This window comes from Lissotriton vulgaris, chromosome 8 (assembly GCF_964263255.1).
Source record: "Lissotriton vulgaris chromosome 8, aLisVul1.2, whole genome shotgun sequence".
NCBI classification, from domain to species: Eukaryota; Metazoa; Chordata; class Amphibia; order Caudata; family Salamandridae; genus Lissotriton; species Lissotriton vulgaris.
Genome location: NC_141696.1, coordinates 777,831,852 through 777,859,171, shown reverse-complemented (window position 1 = coordinate 777,859,171; position 27,320 = coordinate 777,831,852). Strand labels below are relative to the sequence as shown.

At 46.2% G+C, this 27,320-nt stretch overlaps 1 protein-coding gene across 1 annotated transcript in view; it reads right to left on the bottom strand.

Moving 5' to 3' along the window:
• Positions 1–27,320, bottom strand: part of IL1RL1 (interleukin 1 receptor like 1) — a 370,274-nt gene that overhangs the window by 117,534 nt on the left and 225,420 nt on the right. Inside the window, exon 5 of the mRNA XM_086933380.1 lies at positions 22,286–22,351. Within this exon, the coding sequence (XP_086789506.1) occupies positions 22,286–22,351 (66 nt within the window). The remainder of the gene's footprint in view (positions 1–22,285; positions 22,352–27,320) is intronic.

Genomic DNA, 27,320 nt, shown 5'->3' with positions numbered 1-27,320 from the left:
TCTCACCTGGTTTCAACTTGATCTTGTTGTTAGAAGTCCATCTTCTGTCTGTGTGGAGAAAAATGGTGCGTGTTAAAAAATCAGCCTTCATCAGTTGTGCCAAAAGTGCAGCAAGACAACCTTCCCTGGAAAAAGGGACATTTTTTTTAACTTTAACGTAGACAGTCACAAATTACATTGTTTTCACATGTCTTCATTCCTAGACCAAATACTAGTGACTAGTGAGTGCTTTATTCTAAGATTCTTAAATGTACTTTGTAGGTGGAACATCTGGTGGCGGGGCCAGTGTGGTGGTGGTGCTCGACACGGAGGCGGAGGGCAGTTCATCAGGGGAGGAGGCGGCGGCGGCGGCTGTGAGAGTTGAGACGGTGGTGGCGGCCAGAGGTAAGCTCTTATATATTCCTTACTTATTGAGATTGAAGACTAGCTGGGAAGGCAAGAATATGAGATGCATGGCTGGGTGAATGATGAAGCAATGATGGGTGGAAGGACAACAGCCTGGGTGGGTGACACAGAAACTGTATGTGTCCATATACCTGGATCATGCTACTATCTGACTCTTAGATAGCATATGTGTATCTAGAGCAGGGGTACTCATAGTACGGCCCGCGGGCCGGTGGTGGCCCGGCAAGCCTTCCTTGGCGGTGCGCAGACCTTGCAGACAATCACTGCTCCCCCGGCCCCCACAGAGCAGAGGCTTTTTTGTATTTCACCTGTTAGCGCCCCTGCATCTCCACTCTGACAATCACTGCTCCCCCGGCCCCCACAGAGCAGAGTGGAGATGCAAGGCCACAAAGAGGTGAAATAGAACAAAGCCTCTGCTCTGTGGGGCCGGGCAAGCAGTGATTGTCAGGGTGGAGAAGCAGGGGCGCTAAAACAAACAAAGCCTCAATAATATGTTAATGGTCTTTTAAAGACCTGTTAAGTACTTTGGTGTTGTTGTCTGTGTGTGCGCGTTGAGGAAGCGGTCTCAACCCGGGCTGAAGGCTGACACAGATAGACACACACACAGTGAGATGACAGAGGGAGAGGGAGGGCAGGAGGGAGAGAGAGATGGAGGGAGGGCAGGAGGGACAGCAGGAGGGAGAGAGATGTATGTAAATGCTGGGTCTGGTGGCTCAGTGGATGAGGGCATCTGCTGCAGGGACCTGTGTGCAACCTCATGGTCACAAGTTATCGTTTTGCTTTAGCCCCGCCCCCTCTGACTCCGCCCCCACCAGTGCGGCCCTCGGCCCCAAACTACACTGTAAATGTAGCCCCTGAGAGAAAGTTTGTGAGTACCCATGATCTAGAGAGAGTAGATGGTCAGTGGATGAACTAAGTGTAACTTTGAAGAGCATGTAACACTGCACCCGCACGTCCGTTCCAGTGTAGGAAAGGCAAGGAAAAGAACTTTTAATTTTGTCCAAATACTACCATAAATAGTAGCAGTAGTTTGTATTGCAAGCACTGCATAGATCCGGTTATTATGGTGGCCACTCCCTACCTCTCTTAATAAGTTTAGTAGTACTCAGTCATTCATGTGTGGATGTATCACTGCCTGTCACTCAATAAAAAGCAAAGCACCTAAAGTCATCCCATATATAAGCAAAAACATCCCATGTGAAGTGATAGATAATCAGATTATTTATCTTCTTCAATTTTCCATTTCTAGTACTCATTTCCACTGTAGGGTGAAAGTTAAATTAATTAAGCAGTAGCCCTTGAGTTGTAACAGAGTATTCTCAGTGCCACCCGTAATAGAAAAGTAAGAGATTCACCACCTGCATGTACTGGACGGGTACAGTAACGCAACGGCAACGCAAGTCTAGGTCACTCATCATGGCGTGCGTCTCTTTTTCTCGGGTGCAAGTTTACCGCGCTGGCATTATGCCGGCTTGCAGAAAATAACGTACCAATTTTCCAAAACAAGAGACAAGAAGAAGAATAAGACTGGTGTACTTTCATAGTCGACTCCAATGGAAGTCCACAGTGCTCATAGAATTTGTTCCTTAAACTCCCACTAATGTTAGAGCAAGGATGAAGAAGTGTGAGGTTAGATAGATACTGGCCTCAATAGTTATGTAATGCGCTTGCAAGTTGCTAGTTGTACTGCAGCACACATTTCTGCTGAATGATTGAGTTAATCTTAAAGAGCATTGGTTACAGACTATGTCTTTCTTTCTTCATATAGGTTCTCCTTCCAAACGAACAAGGAGGAAGGAGCTGGCTAGAGCGGCCCGGCAACGGAGAATCGAGGCCACTGTTGCGGAATATCGGCGGCTGGTGGCCCTGGAGGACGAGGAAAGTGTGCGGTCGACAACAACGACAACGTCGTCTGCATCGGCCTCCGTGGCCCCACCGGCTGCCACCCAGCACAGTGGTCCACCGAGACTGAGCCGGGCTGCCAAAGGCAAACGCCACCGCCGAGCAGCAAGGCCAACAGCTGCTTCTCACAGGCCTTGCACCTGCAAGGCAGTGAAGGCACGCCTGCGCCGCACTACCCTGATGGTGTCCCGCCTTCAGCAGGAGCTCGCCTTGCTCCGCGAGGAGCATGATGCCCTGGCCCAAAAAGTTAACAGCATCCACCCATAGTGTCCCTTGCCCCTTTTTTAGAGACTTTTGGGGGGTGGGAATTGGGAGTTGGGTTTTTGGGGACTTTTGAAGGACAATCGTTGGGGTTAGGGAGGGTCTTGCGGGAGATTATTTTGTTAGGGATATAAATATACTTTTTCAAACTTTATCTGAGCATACCTGTTTTTTACTGCTTGCCTGGTGGGTGGGGGTTTAACGTTGACTGTTTTCCTGAAAGTTTAGTTCCATTTTCTTCCTTTAAGTGTAAATGCCCAAATGTTTTCAACACTAAGTGCCTCTCACAGACTAAGTGAAGTGAATCCAAGAGTCCTAGGACTTTAGTAGTACTACCTTCAGTCTCTCGTCTCTCGTACTAATACTCCATTATACCCCCAAACCACCAAACGCTTATCTTACCTGTAATTTGTGTTTGAAAGTAGGGCTAGGCCCAGGGCTGGCTCCACGGGAAACACCGAATAACGTTGGCAATCTTGGTCGGATAAAATTTCCTCATAGCGGTGGTACTAGTGGTGTGACACAGTGGCAGTTGCATGCCTATGAAAAAAAAGAAAATGAAATCTGGTTTGTCCTCCTGAGCAATTCAACGGTACAACTGAGAATATAGCAGGTGACAGAAGTACAGTAGAGCAGTGCCACATTGTAGCCTAACAAATGGTAAAGTATAACTACTAATTCGGTTGAAGTTCTTTCACATTAGCAATGGTTCTTTGTCAAGCAGAGTAAGAATATATCATCGACAACTGTGGAAAGAAAGAATGCGACAGTACAGGGCCTGTGTGGAATTATTGATAACTATATTCAACATAAGGTCTCTGTAGCCAGATACCCGAGAGCCTTGCTGGTCACTATAAATCCATTCACAACAACACTCAATGGGGTTGGTCTGGAAGGTGTCACGTTTACTCCCCGTGATCCAGTCGATGCAAATATGGTTCCACCTCCAAATGTCACCAACACCCAGAAGTGTAAACACAGGGTGTTCGAGGCATTAGGCGAGGGAGAAAAATAACAAACTAAAATAAAAAATGTGGGATGGGTAAAGGTAGGGTCAGCAGGGAAAGGATACCTGTAAGAGAAGACAAGACAGGCATCAGTGAAGTGATGTCCTAACATACAAGGGTACTCTCATATAGTCTCACTAAATAGTCTGCAAGTCTCCCGCCTACTCATGGGAAATGTAGTTTCATAGTACGGTAGGCGCTTAGGGGCTGCGTAACCTGACAGAAGGTATAGTAGATAGAAAAGGAGAAATTGCTTTTTTTCTAGGTGTCCCCTCACTCACCAGGGTTGCCCCTTGGTGACATGCTTCATCATTGGGGCCATCCCAGTCCTCTACGGCCTGGGGCGTGCTGTGACTTGCGAATTACGTAGGAGCACTTACAAATGACTATGTGTGGTGCAGATAGTGGAGTGGACTAAGTGATGTGTTAAGGGATCAATGTAGAAGCCGAGAGAGAGCAAAGAAATGCAGTCACAGTCAGAGAAAAAGGCAAGGGATACTGTATCTATGTGGTTGTAGTGGTCCTGTTGGAAGTGGTAAGTAAGTTGCCCGCAGAAAAAAAATCCTCCTATTAGCGGCACTCCTCCATTGCAGCCGACGCTTCGTCCACCGATGTTGGTCACCAGAAGACACCCTGTCCACTGCCTGCCTGATGCTGAATTGTGGCTCGCTACTGTGAAGCCTGACTCCATCCTTTTTTCCCCATTGCAGAGACTGAAACCCGGCCTGTAATTATTCAATGAAAAACAGGAAGTGATATAATATTACAACACCACTGATAAATAAATATAAGGTATGTAGGCTGTGGAGTGCAAAAAGTCACAATTTGTTTTTCCTAGTAGACAGACAGTACAATGTTTTTGAAAGTGCGTACTCTGAGTCACCTTTTCAAGGATAAATAAGTATGGGCAAATTAATGTAGCGGATCTTGCCCCTCAAGCTAGGTGTACTGTAAACTGTGTTTTAGAACAAAAATAGATCTTCCTAGCAGTGCTCCCACCCAAAAAACGAGGCCTAGCAGAAAACTGGAGACAAAACTTACTTTGAAAGTAAAAGTAGGCCGAAGTACCCTAATTACCCATTACCCCCCGTGGATTGCATTCAAACCACTTGCAAGCAACCAAGCAAAAGTAGCCATAGCCAGCATCGCTCCAAGACTCGAAATCCCCCCCACTCAAACACATGCAATAGAAATACTGCTAACCCTAACGAACCCTAAGTTAAGAATAGTGGCAAAGGCTTTCTTTAACTATGCCAAATCCCCCCTTTCCCACCATGGATTTTCTTCAAATGACTTGCAACCAAAATTACACATTCTCACGAGTGCTCTAAGACCCCAGAACTCAGTTTGAAAAATCTAGAACACCCCGATACACATGCAATCCTGCTGCTAGGGCTAACCCTAACGAACCCTAAGTTACAAAAAGTGCCAAAACTAAAGGCTTTTCCGCGCGGATTTTGTCCCAACCACTTCTACCCGGTATTAGACCTTCCCAGGAATGCCCCAAGACCCGGCAACCCACCCGCCAAGAAGCATAACACCCCCAAACAGGCCAAAAGCAAAATCTCATACTTGCAATATTTCTGGTCCTTCGGTCCAAACGCGCTGCGTAGCTAGGCCATAAGTCGGGGTTGGCACGACGGATTTCCTGAAAAGCAAATGCAATCAAGATTAGAGTGTCCCAGCAGTGCTCCCAGACCACGAAACTCACCCAGAAACACCAGGAAGCCCCCCAAACAGGCCCCCGAAAACGCTACATAGAGCAAAATGTCAGAAATAGCCCAAAAAAAAATCGGCCTGGATTTAGTCCCAACCACTTCTACCCGGTATTAGACCTTCCCAGGAATGCCCCAAGACCCGGCAACCCACCCGCCAAGAAGCATAACACCCCCAAACAGGCCAAAAGCAAAATCTCATACTTGCAATATTTCTGGGCCTTCGGTCCAAACGCGCTGCGTAGCTAGGCCATAAGTCGGGGTTGGCACGACGGATTTCCTGAAAAGCAAATGCAATCAAGATTAGAGTGTCCCAGCAGTGCTCCCAGACCACGAAACTCACCCAGAAACACCAGGAAGCCCCCCAAACAGGCCCCCGAAAACGCTACATAGAGCAAAATGTCAGAAATAGCCCAAAAAAAAATCGGCCTGGATTTAGTCCCAACCACTTCTACCCGGTATTAGACCTTCCCAGGAATGCCCCAAGACCCGGCAACCCACCCGCCAAGAAGTATAACACCCCCAAACAGGCCAAAAGCAAACTCTCATACTTGCAATATTTCTGGGCCTTCGGTCCAAACGCGCTGCGTAGCTGGGCCATAAGTCGGGGTTGGCACGACGGATTTCCTGAAAAGCAAATGCAATCAAGATTAGAGTGTCCCAGCAGTGCTCCCAGACCACGAAACTCACCCAGAAACACCAGGAAGCCCCCCAAACAGGCCCCCGAAAACGCTACATAGAGCAAAATGTCAGAAATAGCCCAAAAAAAAATCGGCCTGGATTTAGTCCCAACCACTTCTACCCGGTATTAGACCTTCCCAGGAATGCCCCAAGACCCGGCAACCCACCCGCCAAGAAGTATAACACCCCCAAACAGGCCAAAAGCAAACTCTCATACTTGCAATATTTCTGGGCCTTCGGTCCAAACGCGCTGCGTAGCTGGGCCATAAGTCGGGGTTGGCACGACGGATTTCCTGAAAAGCAAATGCAATCAAGATTAGAGTGTCCCAGCAATGCTCCCAGACCACGAAACTCACCCACAAACAGACGGAACCCCCCCTAAGAGCACCTCAAAGGCAAGCAAGTCATCAAAAACACAAAAAATTTTCCGCCTGGGATTTGGTCCAAAACACTTTTATCCGGTATTAGAGCTTCCCAGCAATGGCCCCAGAGCCGTCAACCCAGGAGAAAACGAGTAGAAGACCCCCAAACAGCCAAAGAGCAAAAGTACAAAAATGGGGACTTAGTCAATTTTTCACAAATTTCCCAAATCACTCCGCGCGCTCTCTGCAGCTAGGCCCTAAGTCCCCTCTGCCACCATGGATTTGCTTCAAACCTCTTGCAAAGTAAAGTAGATATAGCCAGCAGTGCTCCCAGACCACGAAACTCACCCAGAAACACCAGGAAGCCCCCCAAACAGGCCCCCGAAAACGCTACATAGAGCAAAATGTCAGAAATAGCCCAAAAAAAAATCGGCCTGGATTTAGTCCCAACCACTTCTACCCGGTATTAGACCTTCCCAGGAATGCCCCAAGACCCGGCAACCCACCCGCCAAGAAGCATAACACCCCCAAACAGGCCAAAAGCAAAATCTCATACTTGCAATATTTCTGGGCCTTCGGTCCAAACGCGCTGCGTAGCTAGGCCATAAGTCGGGGTTGGCACGACGGATTTCCTGAAAAGCAAATGCAATCAAGATTAGAGTGTCCCAGCAGTGCTCCCAGACCACGAAACTCACCCAGAAACACCAGGAAGCCCCCCAAACAGGCCCCCGAAAACGCTACATAGAGCAAAATGTCAGAAATAGCCCAAAAAAAAATCGGCCTGGATTTAGTCCCAACCACTTCTACCCGGTATTAGACCTTCCCAGGAATGCCCCAAGACCCGGCAACCCACCCGCCAAGAAGTATAACACCCCCAAACAGGCCAAAAGCAAACTCTCATACTTGCAATATTTCTGGGCCTTCGGTCCAAACGCGCTGCGTAGCTGGGCCATAAGTCGGGGTTGGCACGACGGATTTCCTGAAAAGCAAATGCAATCAAGATTAGAGTGTCCCAGCAGTGCTCCCAGACCACGAAACTCACCCAGAAACACCAGGAAGCCCCCCAAACAGGCCCCCGAAAACGCTACATAGAGCAAAATGTCAGAAATAGCCCAAAAAAAAATCGGCCTGGATTTAGTCCCAACCACTTCTACCCGGTATTAGACCTTCCCAGGAATGCCCCAAGACCCGGCAACCCACCCGCCAAGAAGTATAACACCCCCAAACAGGCCAAAAGCAAACTCTCATACTTGCAATATTTCTGGGCCTTCGGTCCAAACGCGCTGCGTAGCTGGGCCATAAGTCGGGGTTGGCACGACGGATTTCCTGAAAAGCAAATGCAATCAAGATTAGAGTGTCCCAGCAGTGCTCCCAGACCACGAAACTCACCCAGAAACACCAGGAAGCCCCCCAAACAGGCCCCCGAAAACGCTACATAGAGCAAAATGTCAGAAATAGCCCAAAAAAAAATCGGCCTGGATTTAGTCCCAACCACTTCTACCCGGTATTAGACCTTCCCAGGAATGCCCCAAGACCCGGCAACCCACCCGCCAAGAAGTATAACACCCCCAAACAGGCCAAAAGCAAACTCTCATACTTGCAATATTTCTGGGCCTTCGGTCCAAACGCGCTGCGTAGCTGGGCCATAAGTCGGGGTTGGCACGACGGATTTCCTGAAAAGCAAATGCAATCAAGATTAGAGTGTCCCAGCAATGCTCTCAGACCATGAAACTCACCCACAAACAGACGGAAGTGGAACCCCCCCTAAGAGCACCTCAAAGGCAAGCAAGTCATCAAAAACACAAAAAAATTTCCGCCTCGGATTTGGCACAAACCACTTTTAGTGCTTCCCAGCAATGGCCCCAGACCCGTCAACTCACCTGCAAAGAGGTAGAACAACACCCCCACAAGTGCTGAGTCTTTCTTCATTGGGCGTAAACCAGCCCTCTGCTTTGATGGAAATAGGAGTCTGGAGGAGGAGGATAGAGGAGCATGTTCTTCTGAACTTGTGAACCTGAGGAATGCAGACTGCGGCACCTTCAAATAAATTAGCAAACAAGTGAAGACAGTTCTGCTGATGGGCTTGTCTTTGTGATTATCTGATTAAAGTTTGAATTATATTAACTGTGCACAACAAAGAAAGACAGACACACAGGAATAAAAGTGAATAAGGATGAAAAAGAAAGTTATTGATTCGTTGTCTCATTTTCAGGGCTCGAAGTCGGAATCACGGTCCAGGAATAAGAATAAGGCTTCGTCATCATACTCTGCGAATTCAGCCCGGGTGAGGTCAGTGCCACCTGACAGAGTAGAAATTCCCTCATCTATGGTGCTGGCCACCTCCTCTTCATCCGGCACGCTCTCTCGTACTCTTATATCTGGTGGTATGAGGTGCTGATTCATCTTGATCATTGTTAACCTCTCCACATTTTTGGGCGAGAGGCGGCTCCGTTTGGGAGTTACAATCCCACCAGCCGCACTGAAAACCCGTTCAGAAGACACACTTGCGAGTGGGCAAGACAAGTAGTTTAAAGCCAGGTTGGTGAGCTGTGGCCACAATTCTTTTTTCCCATGCCAATACGCCAATGGGTCAGAATTAACATAGACCTCTGTGAAGTCATTCAGATAGTCCTTCACCATCGACTCAAGGTCCTCCTCCAAGGTTCCTCCACTTTGCGTAGCTCTTGCTGTGCCTCTGGCCTTTTGAGAACCAAACCCACGCAGAGCTAGCCAATCCTCTTCAGCCTCCAATGTTTCTGCTGTCTTTCGTGCAGATGATGCGGTTGCCGGTGTCTTTAACGGCTGAGAGGTCACTTGTGCCACAGCCACAGGTGCAGAAGTGGATTGTTTTGACTGGGGATGGCCTGCTGATGTACTGCCATTTCCTTCAATTTCCAGCCGTTCTGTTTCAAACTTCTTGGCTGACAAGGCTAGCCAACGTTTGTACTTTGTAACATCTTCATCAGCAAAAGGAAAGAATGCTCTGCCTGCCAGCGCCTTTTTGTAGCGTGGATCCAGAATAGTAGCACAAATGTAATGCTGTTCTGAGTGGATCTTTTGAAGACGTTCATCACCTTGTAGGAGCTCTAATAATTTCTCAGCCAGAAGCAAAGAGTCTTTCTTTTTGTCATCTTTTCGAAACACAGAACACACCTCCTTCAGTTGGTCCTCCAGCATGTACAACAATGGGATAGCTTTTCCCAAATTAGAGTCCTCCTTGCTGACTGCACGTGTGAAGACCTCAAAAGGACGAAGCATGCGTGTTAGGCTTTCAACTATGTTCCATTGCGGCCCACCCATCCTCAGCTCCTCTATACCCTCTTTCAAGAAATATTGATCGAGTTGCGTATACTGCTCATACAGACGCTCAAGCATGTAGAAGGTTGAGTTCCAACGTGTTACCACCTCCTGGATGAGTGCTTTCACTGGCATTTGACTTTGATATAGCATGCTCCTCAGCTGCTTGCGGGCCTTAAAAGAATGCCTGAAATGCTTGCAAATTTTTCGGCAGTTCTCCAATACACTGTACGCTGCACTGCGTTTATTACCCAAGAATTTTTGGACAACCAGGTTTATACAGTGCGCCAAACACGGCACTCTGAAATAGTAACCGTCCCTCATGGCCTTAACTATATTGGAGCCATTGTCTGTGGAAACATAACCAACCTTGCGTTTTAGTGGGGACAGACAGTTAAGGACCTTTGTGTTAAAGACATCCAAAATGTTTTCTGCTGTGTGACGTTTCTCCAAACCAAACATGGCTAGTGTTGCATGTTTCCGAGCACCTTTAAAAACAATGTTAGTGTCAACACCTGAGTTTAGCTTTGCTTTAGCCCCTGAAAAAGAGACCCAGTGTGCAGTGATGCACATGTAATCAGCGCCTGCGCCACTGGTCCACATGTCTGTTGTCAGATGTATAGTGTGAACAGCACTCTTCTGCAAAGCTGCCCCAATCACCTTCAGAACATCTTCATGTAGTGCTGGAACCGCAACTCGGGCAAAATAGAACCGGCTAGGAACCTTCCATTTAGGGCAGAGCGCTGTCACTAATTCTAGAAAACCAACCCCTTCTACAAAAGAAAAAGGGAGAAGGTCCAGAGCTAGCATTTTAGCCAGCTTAGTGTTATACAGACGGGTCATTGGGTGGTTGCGTTCATATTGCGCTTCTGTAAACAACATCTTTTTAATGTTGCCCTGGACCAATGATTTACGGGATGATGATGATCTCTTCGACCCAGTTACGCTCGCTGATGAACTTTTCCGCATTGATGTCTCACTCTCTCCCACACTCTTAGTGTGGCTCCCATGGGGTGTGCTGCTGACATGGGAACTGGGTGTAAGTGAAGTGTTTGAATCGTCTTCTACCTCCTCGTCATCAGCAGATGACAAATCAACGTTTTCATTACGTGCAATTCCGGCTTTCTTGACCGCCTCTAGGTGCGGAAACCATTCGACAGGGTGCCTTCTCTCAAGATGACCTCTCTGGCCTCCGGTACCATAGTTAGAACCAAGCTTACCACGACTAAATCGAAGCTTACAAAGGCTACAAATGGCTACGTTTTCCTTTTTTGGGCAAACACTAAAGAAGTCCCAAACTGGAGACTTGAAATGTCTTCGGGGGCCGGAGGAGGCGGCGATACTGGTGGTGGTGGTCCTGCTGCTAATGACAGATGAAGTGGAGGATGTGGATTGCCGAACTTCAGTACGTTTTGCACTTTCACCACCACGAATTGAGGTCGAGGACGAGGTGGGTACCTTCTTGCGAGGAAGAAATATGGAAGCGGTAGGTTTTGGTGTACTACTTAACTCCAAATCTAATGATTCCATTTCCATTGCCTCCTCGCCGACATCATCATCACGCTCAGCAGCTTCTCGGGATAGGGTCAAAATGTCTCTTTGCTGCATGCCCGGTGGGGCTGCAGTGACCTTTGTGATGACTGGATCGTCGTCATCGTGAGAGGCTTCATCACCAGCAGTATCTGTCTCTTCTTGTTGAGCCTCATCACACTCCATAGGTTTGAGTTTTTGGACGACCTTCCTTTTACGCTTAGGTACCGGTGGCAGATCATGGTGTGCCTCTGCCTCACTGTCAGACCGCAGTTGTCGTGGTTCCCAAGACAGATCACTTGCACCAGAACGAGGTGGGCTTGAAGAAGATGTAGACACCCCCCTTGATCTTTTCCTTGCTAGGGATGTGGAAGACAATGAATGATCATCAGGAGGAGTGGCTTCCAATGATACCTCAGCTTCATTGTCGATTTCCAAATGTGCCCCTACTTCGGGAGGAACAACTATTGTGGGCACTTGTGAACGTCCATGCACCTTTGCTTGCGCATCTCCTTTTGCTGCCTCTCCTTCCACATGTACTTGGGCGTGTACTTGCACATGGTGTTGTTGTTGCGGCTGTGGTTGTTCAACACTTGTCAGATGAGTTACAACAACCTGTGTTGATTCAGGGACATTGCTGCTACTTTCTTGCGATGAGCCAACATCACTGGTCGATGGTGATTGGAGAAGTACACTGACTGCCTCTGAAGCACTCAAGGGCTTTGACTTAAGTTGGCGTGGTGGTGGAGGCACTGAACCCAATGGAGCAGGGGTGCTGCTCTCAGGTTGGTCCCCAGCAGATCCTGCTGCTGCAGGCGTACTTTTTTTTTTGCTCCCAAAAAAAGTGGCGGGTGGCACACCAGCCTCCTTGGTAACTTGCTTCTTCTGCTCCTTACTAGCAACTTTCTTGCTAGAGGAGCTACGGAGAACTTTCTTTGGGGCCATCTTCTTCAGAGCAGGTCAGACAGCAGGCCGCAGTTGCACGAATTGTAGAGTTGTCTGAGGCCAGACGTGACGTCGCGTGACGTTATGCTGCACACACACACCGCTGCAGGACTTCTTCCTGGCACTGGTGGTTCTCTTGAGTCTTGTGCACCTAAAAAAAATGGAAGACAGAGGAACATCAGTTCAGTTATAGAGCACAAAAAAATCGAAAAACACTGCAAAATCAGCACAATCCCAATTCATCTATGGCCTCCATGATGTTTAAATTCAAGACAACCCACAGAAATACTAGGCCCATGCAAGACTCACTACCCCTGGCATAAATAAAGGTTGAAAAGTAGGCAAAATGGTTGGAGGCCTAACAACAAAGCCTGCATTCAAAATGGCCACTTGCCTGCCAGCACATGGCCAGTGCCTGTAGCTGCACTCAAAATGGCCACCAGCCACATGGCATGTCCCTCCCCATGAACACCCCCAAAAATCGAAAAACACTGCAAAATCAGCACAATCCTATTCCATCCATGGCCTCCATGATGTTTAAATTCAAGACAGCCCACAGAAAGACTAGGCCCATGCTAGACTCAAATACCCCTGGTGAAAAGGCCCCAACAACAGGTCAAAAATCGAAAAACACAAAATTTTACAAAAAAAAAAAATCGAAAAACACAGAAAAATCAGCACAATCCCAATTCATCTATGGCCTCCATGATGTTTAAATTCAAGACAACCCACAGAAATACTAGGCCCATGCAAGACTCACTACCCCTGGCATAAATAAAGGTTGAAAAGTAGGCAAAATGGTTGGAGGCCTAACAACAAAGCCTGCATTCAAAATGGCCACTTGCCTGCCAGCACATGGCAAGTGCCTGTAGCTGCACTCAAAATGGCCACCAGCCACATGGCATGTCCCTCCCCATGAACACCCCCAAAAATCGAAAAACACTGCAAAATCAGCACAATCCCATTCCATCCATGGCCTCCATGATGTTTAAATTCAAGACAACCCACAGAAATACTAGGCCCATGCAAGACTCACTACCCCTGGCATAAATAAAGGTTGAAAAGTAGGCAAAATGGTTGGAGGCCTAACAACAAAGCCTGCATTCAAAATGGCCACTTGCCTGCCAGCACATGGCCAGTGCCTGTAGCTGCACTCAAAATGGCCACCAGCCACATGGCATGTCCCTCCCCATGAACACCCCCAAAAATCGAAAAACACTGCAAAATCAGCACAATCCCATTCCATCCATGATGTTTAAATTCAAGACAGCCCACAGAAAGACTAGGCCCCATGCACCACTCACTACCCCTGGTCAAGGCCCCAACAACAGGTCAAAAATCGAAAAACACAAAATTTTACAAAAAAAAAAAATCGAAAAACACAGAAAAATCAGCACAATCCCAATTCATCTATGGCCTCCATGATGTTTAAATTCAAGACAACCCACAGAAATACTAGGCCCATGCAAGACTCACTACCCCTGGCATAAATAAAGGTTGAAAAGTAGGCAAAATGGTTGGAGGCCTAACAACAAAGCCTGCATTCAAAATGGCCACTTGCCTGCCAGCACATGGCCAGTGCCTGTAGCTGCACTCAAAATGGCCACCAGCCACATGGCATGTCCCTCCCCATGAACACCCCCAAAAATCGAAAAACACTGCAAAATCAGCACAATCCTATTCCATCCATGGCCTCCATGATGTTTAAATTCAAGACAGCCCACAGAAAGACTAGGCCCATGCTAGACTCAAATACCCCTGGTGAAAAGGCCCCAACAACAGGTCAAAAATCGAAAAACACAAAATTTTACAAAAAAAAAAAATCGAAAAACACAGAAAAATCAGCACAATCCCAATTCATCTATGGCCTCCATGATGTTTAAATTCAAGACAACCCACAGAAATACTAGGCCCATGCAAGACTCACTACCCCTGGCATAAATAAAGGTTGAAAAGTAGGCAAAATGGTTGGAGGCCTAACAACAAAGCCTGCATTCAAAATGGCCACTTGCCTGCCAGCACATGGCCAGTGCCTGTAGCTGCACTCAAAATGGCCACCAGCCACATGGCATGTCCCTCCCCATGAACACCCCCAAAAATCGAAAAACACTGCAAAATCAGCACAATCCCATTCCATCCATGATGTTTAAATTCAAGACAGCCCACAGAAAGACTAGGCCCCATGCACCACTCACTACCCCTGGTCAAGGCCCCAACAACAGGTCAAAAATCGAAAAACACAAAATTTTACAAAAAAAAAAAATCGAAAAACACAGAAAAATCAGCACAATCCCAATTCATCTATGGCCTCCATGATGTTTAAATTCAAGACAACCCACAGAAAGAATCAGTCCACCCACCACTGAGTACCCCTGGGAAAAGGCCCCAAAACAGCCCAAAAATCGAAAATCCCAAAATTTTAGTTGCAGCAACTGTAATGCCCCAAACAAACTTACTTGTAAAATTTCTAATCCAACAGTGATCCAAAGAAAGTCAAAAAGGCCTCAAATCCAAAGATCCAGCAGCATCCACAAAAGGTAATCCTTCCAGGTCCACATCCGAATGAAAAGTGACCAGGAGATGGACAAAGCACTGGGAGGAGCCTGCTGAACAGGAACAGGAAGTTGAAGACTATGGGGCACTTCCTTCCTCCCACCCCCCTGCCCCCCTCCCCAAAATGGACTCCTCGCTAAAAAAGTGCAGGCAAATGTCAAACTAAGGAGTTATTCACATAAAAATCATCATTTCTAGAAGGTTTATGCTGCTTGCTGGTGGATTTCTTGTGCAGAATTGCAAATTTATATTTTCGCGCGCCGCATCTCAAATCTCGCAATTGCGAAGTACCGCGAGACGTGATCTCGTCGTACTCGCGTTGACAAACTATCGCTGGCAAGCCGCGATGACGTAATCGCGCTCGCCAATTCCCGCGGGATCACACAGCAAGATCCAAAATGGCGCAGCACTCGCAAACTATCGAAAAAAACAACTCGGCAAACGATGATAAACGCCGCGCGCCGCAAAAATTGTATCACCAACGCCGCGCGCCGCCCAAAAAATCCGCTGCGTGCGAATTTGCGGATTTTGCGGGAAATCCGCAAATCTCGCGGATTGCGGATTTCCCGAAAATCCGCAAAATCCGCGAGCGGAACGGATTTTCCGCCCACGCTTAGTTCCAATCCTTTCTCAAAGAAAGATCCTTTCGGGTCTCTGCCCCCCCTTTTCTATCCAAATCCCACCCCATTGCACAGGGAGTTCCGCAGGGCTCTGCGTTGAGCCCATCCCTTTTTAATCTTTACGTTCAGCCCCTGGCGGCGTTGGCCAAAGAGTGGGGCCTGACATTAGTATCGTACGCCGACGATACACAGCTGGCCATCGCTCTTACAGACGGTCCTTCCATTGCATCCTCCAGTTTTAAAAACGGTCTATCCGCGCTTGCCCAATGGATGACAACAAACTGTCTACAGCTCAATGCTGGTAAAACAGAGGTGCTACTTCTTGGCAAAAACACCTGCCTATGGAATGAGCATTGGTGGCCGGCCTCCCTAGGCACCACCCCATCTCCCAAATCCCTAGTGAAAAATCTAGGAGTTTGGATGGATGCCTCACTTAACTTTCAGGCCCACACTAAAAAAGTGGCTGGCACTTGCATCGGCCTGCTGAGGAGTCTTAGCCACATACTAGGCTTCTTCAATGCCAAAACTCGCCAACTTATTATTCAAGCCACCATTCTCTCGCGTCTTGACTACGCCAATGTACTCCTTCTTGGCGCTAACAAAAGTGAGGTGTCACGACTCCAACGTGTGCAAAATTCCGCGGCTAGAACTCTAGTCGGCCTCCCCCGCAGATGTTCAGCTAGAGCGACCATCCAAAAACTACACTGGCTACCCGTCGACTCCAGAATCAAATTTAAGACCCTCATCATGACCTTCAAAATATGAAACTCGATACCCCTCCACTGCTTCGACCTCTTCTTACCCCCTATGTGCCGTTACGTAACCTGCGATCTTCCAACCAAAACCTACTATGCGTCCCACGCATAAAACTTTGCCGCATGGGCGGCCGCTCCTTTAGGTTTCTTGGAGCCAAACTTTGGAACGATCTGCCGCAACATATTCGCACCATAGAAAGCCTATCAGCGTTCCGGAAGGCAATAAAAACGTACCTATTCCCATAACTCCCTTCCCTTCCGCCCAGGCCTAGGTCTTGGTTCTTAGCGCCGGGACGCCTCATTGCTGAGGCAGCTGTTTGCGCTCTACCAAAACTATAGAATAGAATAGAATAGATCATCTGCGTAGTTAAAGATGGTAACAGAGGAGTGACGAAAAGAAGCTAGGAGGGGCTGCATATAAAGATTAAACAAAAGAGGGGACAGAGCGGAACCCTGGGGAACACCACAGGAAAGTGAGATTTGAGGAGCAGAGAAGGTGGACAGTTGTACCGATTGGGAGCGGCGTTGGAGGAAGGATACAATCCAAGACAGGGCCGGGCCCGAGATGCCCGCTTTTCTGACACGGCCGACCAAAATGTCATGGTCGACCGTGTCAAAAGCAGCCGAGAGATCTAATAGCACCAGGGCCTGGGCCAAGTTCTTGTCAGCCCCCCACCTCAGGGCATCCATAACCGCCACCACCACTGCCTCCGTAGAGTGGGCCGGTCTAAAACCTGCCTGTTGATCGTCAAGGAAGTGAGTTTCCTCGATGAAGGTACTCAGGCAGCGAGTGACATAAGTCTCCAAGACCTTCCCCAGATAGGGGAGGAGGGAGATGGGTCGGTAGTTACCTAGGACCGCAGGATCAGAACCGGGTTTTTTTAAAATTGGTACTACCACAGCTCTTTTGAAAGCATCGGGGACAGAGCCTGTAGAGAGTGAACGATTTAGAAGGTCAAGAGGAGGGCCGGGACAGGCCATAAAAGCATCTCTTAGGATTTGGTGAGGGCAGCAGTCGTTGGGGGAGCCTAAGCTGACAGCCTGAAGTAACGAAAGAAAAATATCCAGGGATATAGGGGGAAATTCAAGCAGGGAATGAGGATTCGGAGAAGGGAGGACACTAACCTGGGACAAGGTGGTGGGGGGGATGTTATTTTTAATCGTGGAGATTTTGTCGATAAAGAATGAGTTTAGGGAATCGCACAAAGCCTGCGAGGGTTGAGGCTGAGGCGTAACACGATCAGGTAGGGAAAGTTCAGCCACGATGGAGAAGATTTCCTCTGTTTTAGATGCAGAGCTAATGACTTTCTGGGAATAATGGGAGGATTTGGCGACAATAATAGAATTTTTGTAGGATTTTAACAGATCAGTGTAAATGGATTTTAATAAGGGATCATAATTTCGCCTCCAACGGCGCTCAGCCTGTCTGAGAAGAAGTTTATCAGCCTTCAGTTGGTCAGTAAACCAACGCTGGGCATCGTGTAGGCGTTTAGATTTAATGGTTTTAACAGGGGCGACCAAGTCGCTGGCTTGGGACAGCCATTGGTCCAATGTGGCTGTTTGAGAATTCAGATCAGAGTGGTCAGGGGGGAGTGTGGAGGCAAGGGTCGAATGAAAGAGGGAGATGTCAGCATGCTTCCAATTACGTACCGAAAAATTGGAAGCTAAAGGGGGGCGGGTAGGTACTGAAAGTTTTAGAGAGAAAGAAATAAAGAAATGATCGGACCAGGAACAGGGATAAACCAAGGGGGGGGAAATATCAAGGTTGGTAGTCCATATTTGGTCCAAGATATGGCCCTTATTATGGGTTGCAACAGAGATATGTTGTGAGAAATTAAGACCGAGTAACAGGCCGGTGAATTCAAGTGAAGAAGTGGATTCATGGGGGTCTAGTGGCCAGTAGTTGAAATCGCCAATGATCTAGACCCTGGCGGAATTAATGGCCATCTGAGAGATGAAATCACCAAACAGGGATGGGAAGGAGGGCATATTAACGGGGGGGCGGTACACTAAAATACAAATGAAAGAGTGTTTAGGAGAAGTGAGTTTCAGCGTAAGAATGTCAGAGTTTAATAAAGGAGTGGTAGTTAGGGAAGTGAATTGGAGATTGGAACGGATGATGGCAGCAACTCCACCGCCAGGTCTACCCAAAATCCTGTTAGAATGAAGGATATAGTAACCCGAAAGGATAGCGGCCAGAATATCGGGACAAGAGTCCGCATGGAGCCAGGTTTCTGCGAGGAGCAAGATGTCAATATTGCCACCATCCAGGAGTTGAAATACATCAAGTTGGTGTTTCGGGAGGGAGCGGGTGTTAAGATAAACTATTGAAATAGGACGAGTACCAGAGGAGCTGGTCCTGGTAGATGTGGGAGCGGCATAGTTAAGGGAGGAGGTAACAGGGAAGGGAGCCTGGGGGATGTTAGAAGGAAGGGAAGACAGTATGCCATATTTCTGGGCGATAGCAACTATGTGAGGAGCAAGGGGGGCGCAGGGATGTAAGGAACGGAGTTCATGTGAGGAATAAGTTATGCGACGGGCAGCATGCATGGCCCCAGGCCTCGGTCGGCCGCGGACGGGCGCAGATGGGCTTGACTTATGCGCGAAGTCGGCGCTCCCGCTGCGCTCGTCCGCTGCGCTTCCTCCAGGTCGCCATTTATACTGAGAGACGTGAACCACTAGACCGCTCACCTGCACGGTGGAGAGGCAGGGCGGAAGTGGTGCAGAAACGGAAGTGGCGCTCGTGCAGGGACCCTCCGTGCAAACGGCACACTGCCGGGGCGGACCGGGGTCGAGAGCGAAGAGGATGAGGTAAGTAAGTTGCCTAGTCAATGAGTGGAGCGGGCGCAGAATAACACAACACAAAGTAAAACAAAAATAAATTGTTTAAAAACAATCAGCTAGTAGTCAGCTGAAATGAAGATTAAAACCTCATCGACAGCGCTGGTGCACGCCCGCGACCTTAAGCCACGTAAGTACGTGGAGGGGCCCCTGGCTTGGGTTTCCCCCCCCAATGCGTGATGGGCTCTTTCGACCAAGAAGAAATTGGACAGATGCTTCGGCTTCAGATGGTTGAGAATCAAGTCCTCTACAAACCAGTCCGTGGACAGCCCCTCCAGACCTTCTGGGACCCCCACTATGCGAATGTTGTTCCACCTAGGCCGTCTATCCTGGTCCTCCAGCCGGGCATAGATATCCATTTGGTTCTTCGTTAGGGCGGCTACTTGCTCTTCCAGTCCCTTCATTTTGGATTGGAGACTACCAATCCCTGTCTCCGCCACAGCCACCTTCTCGGACGTCTTCCGTACGTCGGCACGTAGAAGGTTGGCCTCTTCAGTCACTGAGTCCAGTTTGGGTTCCAGGTTGCATCGTAACTCCCTGAAGGCCCCATGATGTCCCTGAGCGACGGGTCTGGGTCATTGTTGACCAGCTATCCCTGTTGGCTACCACCCGGATGTTCATCATCCCTCCCCATGGCCACTGTGTACTTGTCAATGTGGTTCGACTGACCTTGTCCCAGCGGCCTGGTGTACCCCATATCTGGAAGGGCAGGCCTCTCTCTTCTGGTGTGAGGAGTGCCTGTGACTCTGTCTCCGGGCCCCTTTCTCCAGTGGGTCGTGTCCACCACTGGCAGGAGAAAGGTTGAGTGTCTGTTTTAGCCGCTCGGTTCTGACCTTTTTGGCTCCTTTGTTGGTCAGCACTGCCTCTCCAAGCACTTTGCGCCCCTGTCACTGCACAGACACGATGAAATGCCCTTGTCGGGGTTCTCCCAAGGGGCACACTTTGGCCACCGGACTGGGACTACGCTGTCTCACTCTCGGACCCCTGCCCCTACACTTAGCCTCACAGGGTACAGGCTATGCGTGGTCCCGTGAGGCGAGATGCAGTGCTTCCACGGTTTGCCCCGCCTTCCTTGCCAATCTGCAGAGCACCCGCTACCGGGTGCACGGCAGACACCAGCGGCCCACTTCAGTCTTGGCCCATTGTGCATCAGATTCAGACCTTTCCGGTCCCGCCTGCCGGCCGCCAAAGAAAACACCTGTTCACCTCCACTCCCGACTTGAAATCCTTACCGGGGGGGAGCCCGCCACCCGGAAGCCACACAGGCGAGGACAATCCTCGGAACACACCTCTCCGGCCGCCTTTTGTCTTCGGCCTGGTGTATAGATGATCGCGGAGCTACAGGAAGCACTCGATCCGCGGCTCCCCTCTCCACCTGTACTTCCACCATCAGCACACGTGGGGGCCGACTGGAGATGCAAAACACACAAGAGCAGACCAGGTCAAGAAATGGTGTGTAACTACCACAGCCACTGTGAAACAAAATAGGTGGATGCGTCAAACAAGTGGTTGAAAACAGCGACTGTTAATAACAGAAGGCTAAAGCGATTTCCATCAGACCCCCCTCAGGTGGAGTATTACATCACGTGGAAATTGCTGATCATACCATACCGAATCCGACCGTAAAGTGCCGGTCCGGGGAAGACGTCAAAAGTGTGCTGATAATGTACATCCTAGAGTGGTATGAATTCAAAAGGTGCAGTGCTTGGATAGTGATAGTGAATTAAAAAATGGCTACTCCAGATAGCGTTTGGACAAGAGTCTAAGTGTCAATGATTAAAAACACGCCAAGTAGTAGAGTTATCTTATGGCGCTGTGCAGTACGGTCGACATGTTTCAGCCTGATGGACATTTAGCCCGGCTTTCTTCAGGACCTTAAATTAAAATAGCTACTGCAACCCCATATAGTATATTGCATAACAAGTAACAAGAGTGTGCTACTAGAGAGATACATCTATATCATAAACGTAGATACTTAGATACTTAAGTGTCCACTGAGAGGGAAGATATGCGTCTTCTTCCCAGCTTTATGTGGGTGATGTCCTCACCTCACCCGGCGACCGCTCGGGAGTATGAGGCCCCGCTCTGTCCGTCGGTGCCCTAAATCCGGAAACTAGCGGAAGTGGAGGCCGACTGGAGATGCCTCCTGCACACCTCGCAGCCTCCTTGGGTCTCAGGCCCTGCTCCTGCCAACCTCTCAGTTGGCGGGTTCCATTTTGCCGAGTTCGGCTTAACGAATCAGACCTCCAGAGACAAGCGTTGGGGAGCTCCGGGGGGGTCGCCTCAGGGCTCTGACAAGTCCCACCGTCACCCTACGTCTTCAGACGGCGTTGGCTGTCTTGGATGCTCAGGATTCTGCTGGATTTGGGTGAGTAGAAGCCGACTGCTAGCGCAGCTCACCTAACGTGCGGCCATCTTCTGTGGCTGCAAGCCACGCCCCCCCACAGTCCAAATATTTAATGTAAACCTTGGGCCTGATGCACTGCACTTTTGAGTAAGTTTACACTTTTTTCTACTTTTCAGTATTCACAAACTGCAATTTTGTAATAAGGTACACTTTTGTAGTAAGCCCAACACTACACATGGCCAACCACTGATACATCAACACCCTCTCATAGAAATTAATAAAGTAGTCACTTGAAATAAAACCCCAAAGGAAATATTGTAAAATTAAATTAAATTATTTAAAATAGTTAAATATATAAATAAATACACATTCATGCTAAACTATATTTCTATATATAAATAGTACATATGTTTGATTTAGTATAAACCTGTAAGATACTACAAAAGTGCAGTTTGTGAATACTGTAAAGTAGTAAACCTATGCACAAGTGTAAACATACACAAAAGTGTAAGTTACCTTTGTGAATCCTACCTCTTGTGTTTTTCTGCCATAGATTTCATCTGCTTCTAACAGGCATCCCAACTGAAAAAAGATTTTTAGAAAATGATTTACCCTGAGAATTAGATGTGGAATTACCAATTACCCTGGACCATTTTCATTTTTTAGGGGAACATAAGGGTCCCATTCGTACTTTGTGTTAACTTTGGAAGCTACTGATGAAACTGATATCAATTCGTCCAGGAGGCATGAACTTAACATGGGATTTAACAGAGCATCGATAATTAGACCACTGAGGAGTATGTAGAGGACACCAAAGAGGCAACCAAAAATGTTAGGCACAACCATCCCCTACCAAAACATGAGTGTAATATGTAGGCGTGTAAAAACTACAATACATCGTAATGTTCATTTAAATGCACACAAAAAACAAATCAAGTTTATTTTAATTTCAACTATTAAAATATATCAATAAAAAAGATTACCCGTTATGGAAGCAATGATTTGTTGAAGGCATAGTGTAAAATCAGATATGTTTTTTTGATTCTATGAATATATGTACTTACCAAGCTCCACTTCAATAGTACGATTTCTAGGGGTGGCAAAGACTGGAAATGTTGTCGTAGAAGGTGCTAAGAAATGAAGAATGAAAAAAGAGAAATATGTCAAGAAAGTGTCAATGTTGTGGATCAACCTCTAAAGTGCTAAAAAGTAAATTTAAGTGTGAAGATGGTTTATTTTGAACATTCAAAACGAACTTTTAAAATAATGTTGATGAATGAAACATATGCAGGGACTCAAAGGAACTTATGACATAGACCCACTCAATTAATATTAGAAATGTAGTCTGAAGATAAAATGCCTCAAATTCATTTTAATCAAATTTAATTTCTTTAAATAAAAAAAGAGAACAACGTCAAAATTACTGTCAATAAACGGTACAGCAATTCATGCTTCAGTAAGTTCATCTTTTCAAGACTGATCCAAAACTATCCTGCACAGAAGAAATGTCTTAAGCACACAGTAAAAGGACTGCTCAAAGGACAATTGATATATGGAAGGGAAATTATTAGTTGGATTTTTTCTTTCTATCTGAACATTGTTTTTATATTACATCTGTAAAGAAAAAATCTGATAATGTGGGATTCTCAATGGATGATGGCTGGTGCGAACGGAACACGTTGGTGGTAGTGGCCATGTTTATTGCTAGAGAAATACTGTTCCAAAAGGTAATATGTGTTGCCTAAAAGATTGGCCCAAGGTAATTCAATGGAACCTAAAGAAGAAAGACAAGCCCTCAATACAATGGAACACATTCGTGGTAAGAATTGGGTCCATTCAAAGTTGTTATAATGCAAGAAAAATCTCAAAGAGCTCACATTTATTTGCATACTCTTTGTTAATAGAATTTGCTATTTTCCCCACATGTTTGTTCTCACATAGAGCCTTATTACGATATCAGGCGGAAGTCCATCCAGCAGCTCGTCGGTGACGGTCCGCCCGACATCTGTAGCATCAGACCGACCACCTTATTATAATACAGGAGGCCCGAAAGATGCCTGCTGGGGGAATCCGCTCTCTCTCTGACAGGTTCAAGGAGCCGATCGAGACGGTATGTGTATGGTCATCCCCAAAATGGAGGCTGTACCTGTTTTGGCACAGTCATGGGGATTACGATACGCCTTTCTGACGGCCTTTTCATGTCTGTTCTTCCACCATGAAAAGGCTGTTGGAAAGGGTATTTTGGGGCCCTTAAGAACGCCCCTGTCCACCGTGGCTCTCTGCCAAGGGCCCTGGGGGCACGACACCCATGTATAGCGTGACAGGCACCGTATGGTGCCTGTCACATGGTGCAGGTGCCTGTCACGCGGTGCATGGATGTATAAAAAGTGTCTTATTCCTATTGCGGCTTTTGTTGGTAGCACAAGTCACAACAGGAGAAATACAATTTCCGACAGCAGTGAAAGCAGTTGCATCGTAATTTGGGAAGCTGGACTGCCAACTCCTTGTCAGGCGGTTCAGTTTCCGACAAAATGATCGTTTTGTTCATAATAAACTATCAATATGGTCCCTGCTTGCAAGGAAGAGCTGAAAATTAATGCCACCTCTTCTTGCTAGTAACCTCTTAAGCCATTTTCCTTACAATACCTGGATGGATGTTGCCAATAGTTTTCTCTTCAGCAACTAAAAAGAGGAGCAAATGTTTGGGATATAGTGTGAAATCCATAGCCAGAATATCTCATGAACGGAGTAGTAAACATAGTTTTCATGTGAATTATGGGAAATTTGCAACAAAAAAACCTTTGTAACTTCACAGATTCTTATACAAAAACACCCCTTCCCCACACTAAGGAATGAAACATATCTTCAAGGCAAAAAACTGTAAACATCATAAAAAAGCTGCTTAAAAACAGTGAAACAAGTGTTTGATCTACAAATATTATTTTCAACAGTCCCAATGCAAGTTGTGAGAACCTTTCCCACATTTCTGAGGAAAAGGTGAAAAAGATGGCTCTCTTTCTCCGTGTGTGACAAAATGCCCCTTTTGGCCTGGCCACCGTCATTATTTACTGAATTGTATTGCTTGTTTTTACATGTGCACACTAGGGTATAGCTGTCCAGTGTCCAGCTTATGTACTCTAACCCCTAAAACATGTCAAAATTGACTAGTCCCTCATTGGCATATTTAAATATCCCCTAAGGCCATAGCATATGGTAGCGTCACTATGACTTTGTGGCAAAGGTGCCTGATTTAAATACTATGATGGATATATCATCGTGCTTTCCCTGCTGAAGGATGTGGAGCTTTAAAACAAGCTAAGAGGTCAATTTATTTATGGACAGATGGGCCGTCCTCCACTAGGTCGATAGAGGTTATTACTCCATCTCCCTGGTGGAGGTCCCGACTGCCAAAGCTATAAGTGTCCAGTGGCGTACGGACAGTTAAAGTATTCAGAGGAACTGCTGTCAAGGAGGTTCCTATCAATACATTGTAATCTTCAAACATGACGGCAAAGTAAAAAAAAAAAAAAAATCAAAATCAAAATCCGAAAACAGGATTTAAAAAAAAAAAGAAGAAAACAATGCCCCACTTGCAATGAGAGGTATCCCTCATGACAAAACCATGGGAGTTATCTCCCATAACATGTAGGAATTTTGCAGTTTTTCCTGCTCCTTACTGCCTGCGTTTTCCTGGAGGTGATGGGTAGTGAAAACTGGCCAGTGTGTCCACCCATCTAAATTGGTTGGGTAGACATACAGGTCTTACTTTGCCCAGCCGTCAGTGGGGTCTAACCATGGCAGAGACAGAATAGTTTGTCTTTGTTACACCAAAGGTCTGCCTACTTTTAAATCTGCTGGGCAGACCATTAATTTGAAGGGAAGGATACTACATCACCATTGAGGTGGAGTAATCTTTTCAGCCAACTTATAAATCAGGCCTTTGCTGTGAAGGTTGAAAATTTGGCCAGGCATAGGTACAAAAGGTATCTTGACCATACAAGGACTTTGCTAACTGTGTAATTTAAATGTATGCACTTGGAGCTTTTCTTGCTAAATCCACCAGCATCAGTGAGACCTTATAGAGTGGCTTTCCAGCTTCAAGAGGACTTCAGAAAAAACAGCCTGTAGCCTCCCCTGGATAAGTTTTCCTGGAGGTGATGGGTAGTGAAAACTGGCCAGTGTGCCCACCCATCTAAATTGGTTGGGTAGACATACAGGTCTTACTTTGCCCAGCCGTCGGTGGGGTCTAACCATGGCAGAGACAAAATAGTTTGTCTTTATTACACCAAAGGTCTGCCTACTTTTAAATCTGCTGGGCAGACCATTAATTTGAAGAGAAGGATACTACATTACCATTGAGGTGGAGTAATCTTTTCAGCCAACTTATAAATCAGGCCTTTGGTGTGAAGGTTGAAAATTTGGCCAGGCATAGGTACAAAAAGTATCTTGTCCATACAAGGACTTTAATTGCTGTGTAATTTAAATGTATGCACTTGGAGCTTTTCTTGCTAAATCCACCAGCATCAGTGAGACCTTATAGAGTGGCTATCCAGCTTCAAGAGGACTTCAGCAGAAACAGCCTGTAGCCTCCCCCTGGATAAATTTGGACTTCCATTTTAGAAACAAAATCCCAAGGTAAAATCTCAGACCAGTAAGAACCTGCTGGGTGTATCTAACTCTCCTCCTTTGTGGTCAGCGGAAACCACACCTAGGTCCCTTTCACTGGCGAGCAGCACTCCTCATTGCTGTTTCACTTCTTTTTAATGAATCACTGACAGAATATCGAGGAGCTAAATATCGACGTACAAAAATATTGATGACAAAATATTGACTACCAGAATATCGAAATCCTATCTACAAACAGGTACGTGCAAAAATAGCGAATCCAAAATATCGTTGTAAATACTATAGTTTGTTAAAATATTAAATGTTTTAAATGTCTTAAAAGTATTGTAAAATTAATTAAATAATAAATATAATTAAGTAAATATACTTAAAAATACTTAATAATTAATGTACTTAAAAAAAAATAAACATGCATTTTTATTTTTGAATACATATATATATATATATATATATATATTAACTTGATAATATTAAAATATTCAATATTTTTGGTGTAGAATAGCGGAAGGGTAAAATTTACTTTTCCCACTAGAGTGAGTGCAACAGTAGGGAAAGTGTTGGATAGTGTAGGGGTAAGTATAACTATTCCCACTCCAGTGATTGTAACAGTAGGGAAAGCGTTGGATCGCGTAGGTGTAAAAATTACTATTCCCACTCCAGTGAGTGCAACAGTACGGAAAGCGTTGGATAGCGGGAGGGTAAAAATTAGTATTCCCACTCCAGTGAGTGCAACAGTAGGGTAAGCGTTGGATAGCATAGGGGTAAACATTACTATTCCCACTCCAGTGAGTGCAACAGTAGGGAAAGCATTGGATAGCGTGAGGGTACAAATTGAGGGTAAAAATTACTATTCCCACTCCAGTGAGTGCAACAGTAGGGAAAGTGTTGGATAGTGTGAGGGTAAAAATTACTATTCCCACTCCAGTAAGTGCAACAGCAGGGAAAGTGTTGGATAGCGTAGGGGTATAAATTACTATTTCTACTCTGGTGAGTGCAACAGTAGAGAAAGTGTTGGATAGCATAGGGGTAAAAATTACTATTCCCACTCTAGAGAGTGCAACAGTAGGGAAAGTGTTGGATAGCATAGGGGTAACAATTACTATTCTCACTCCAGTGAGTACAACAGTGGGGAAAGTAATGATTTAATATTTAAAAAAAAAGAAATTATCAATACCAATAAAAAAATAATCACACTTAATTACCAATGACAAAATATTTAATAATTCATTAATTATGAATACCAATAAATATTATGTATACAAAAAGAATTACTTATTAATAAATAATTAACAAATTAATTTTCAATACAAAAAAGGAATAAGTAATATTTTTTACCAATTAATATTTAATTAACAGTAAATTAATTATCAATACACAAATATAATTTCAGTAATAATACATTACAATTAAAATACTTCCCACCCTATTCCCCTATAAATTCACAACCCGCTCCGAATTATAAATCAGTACAAT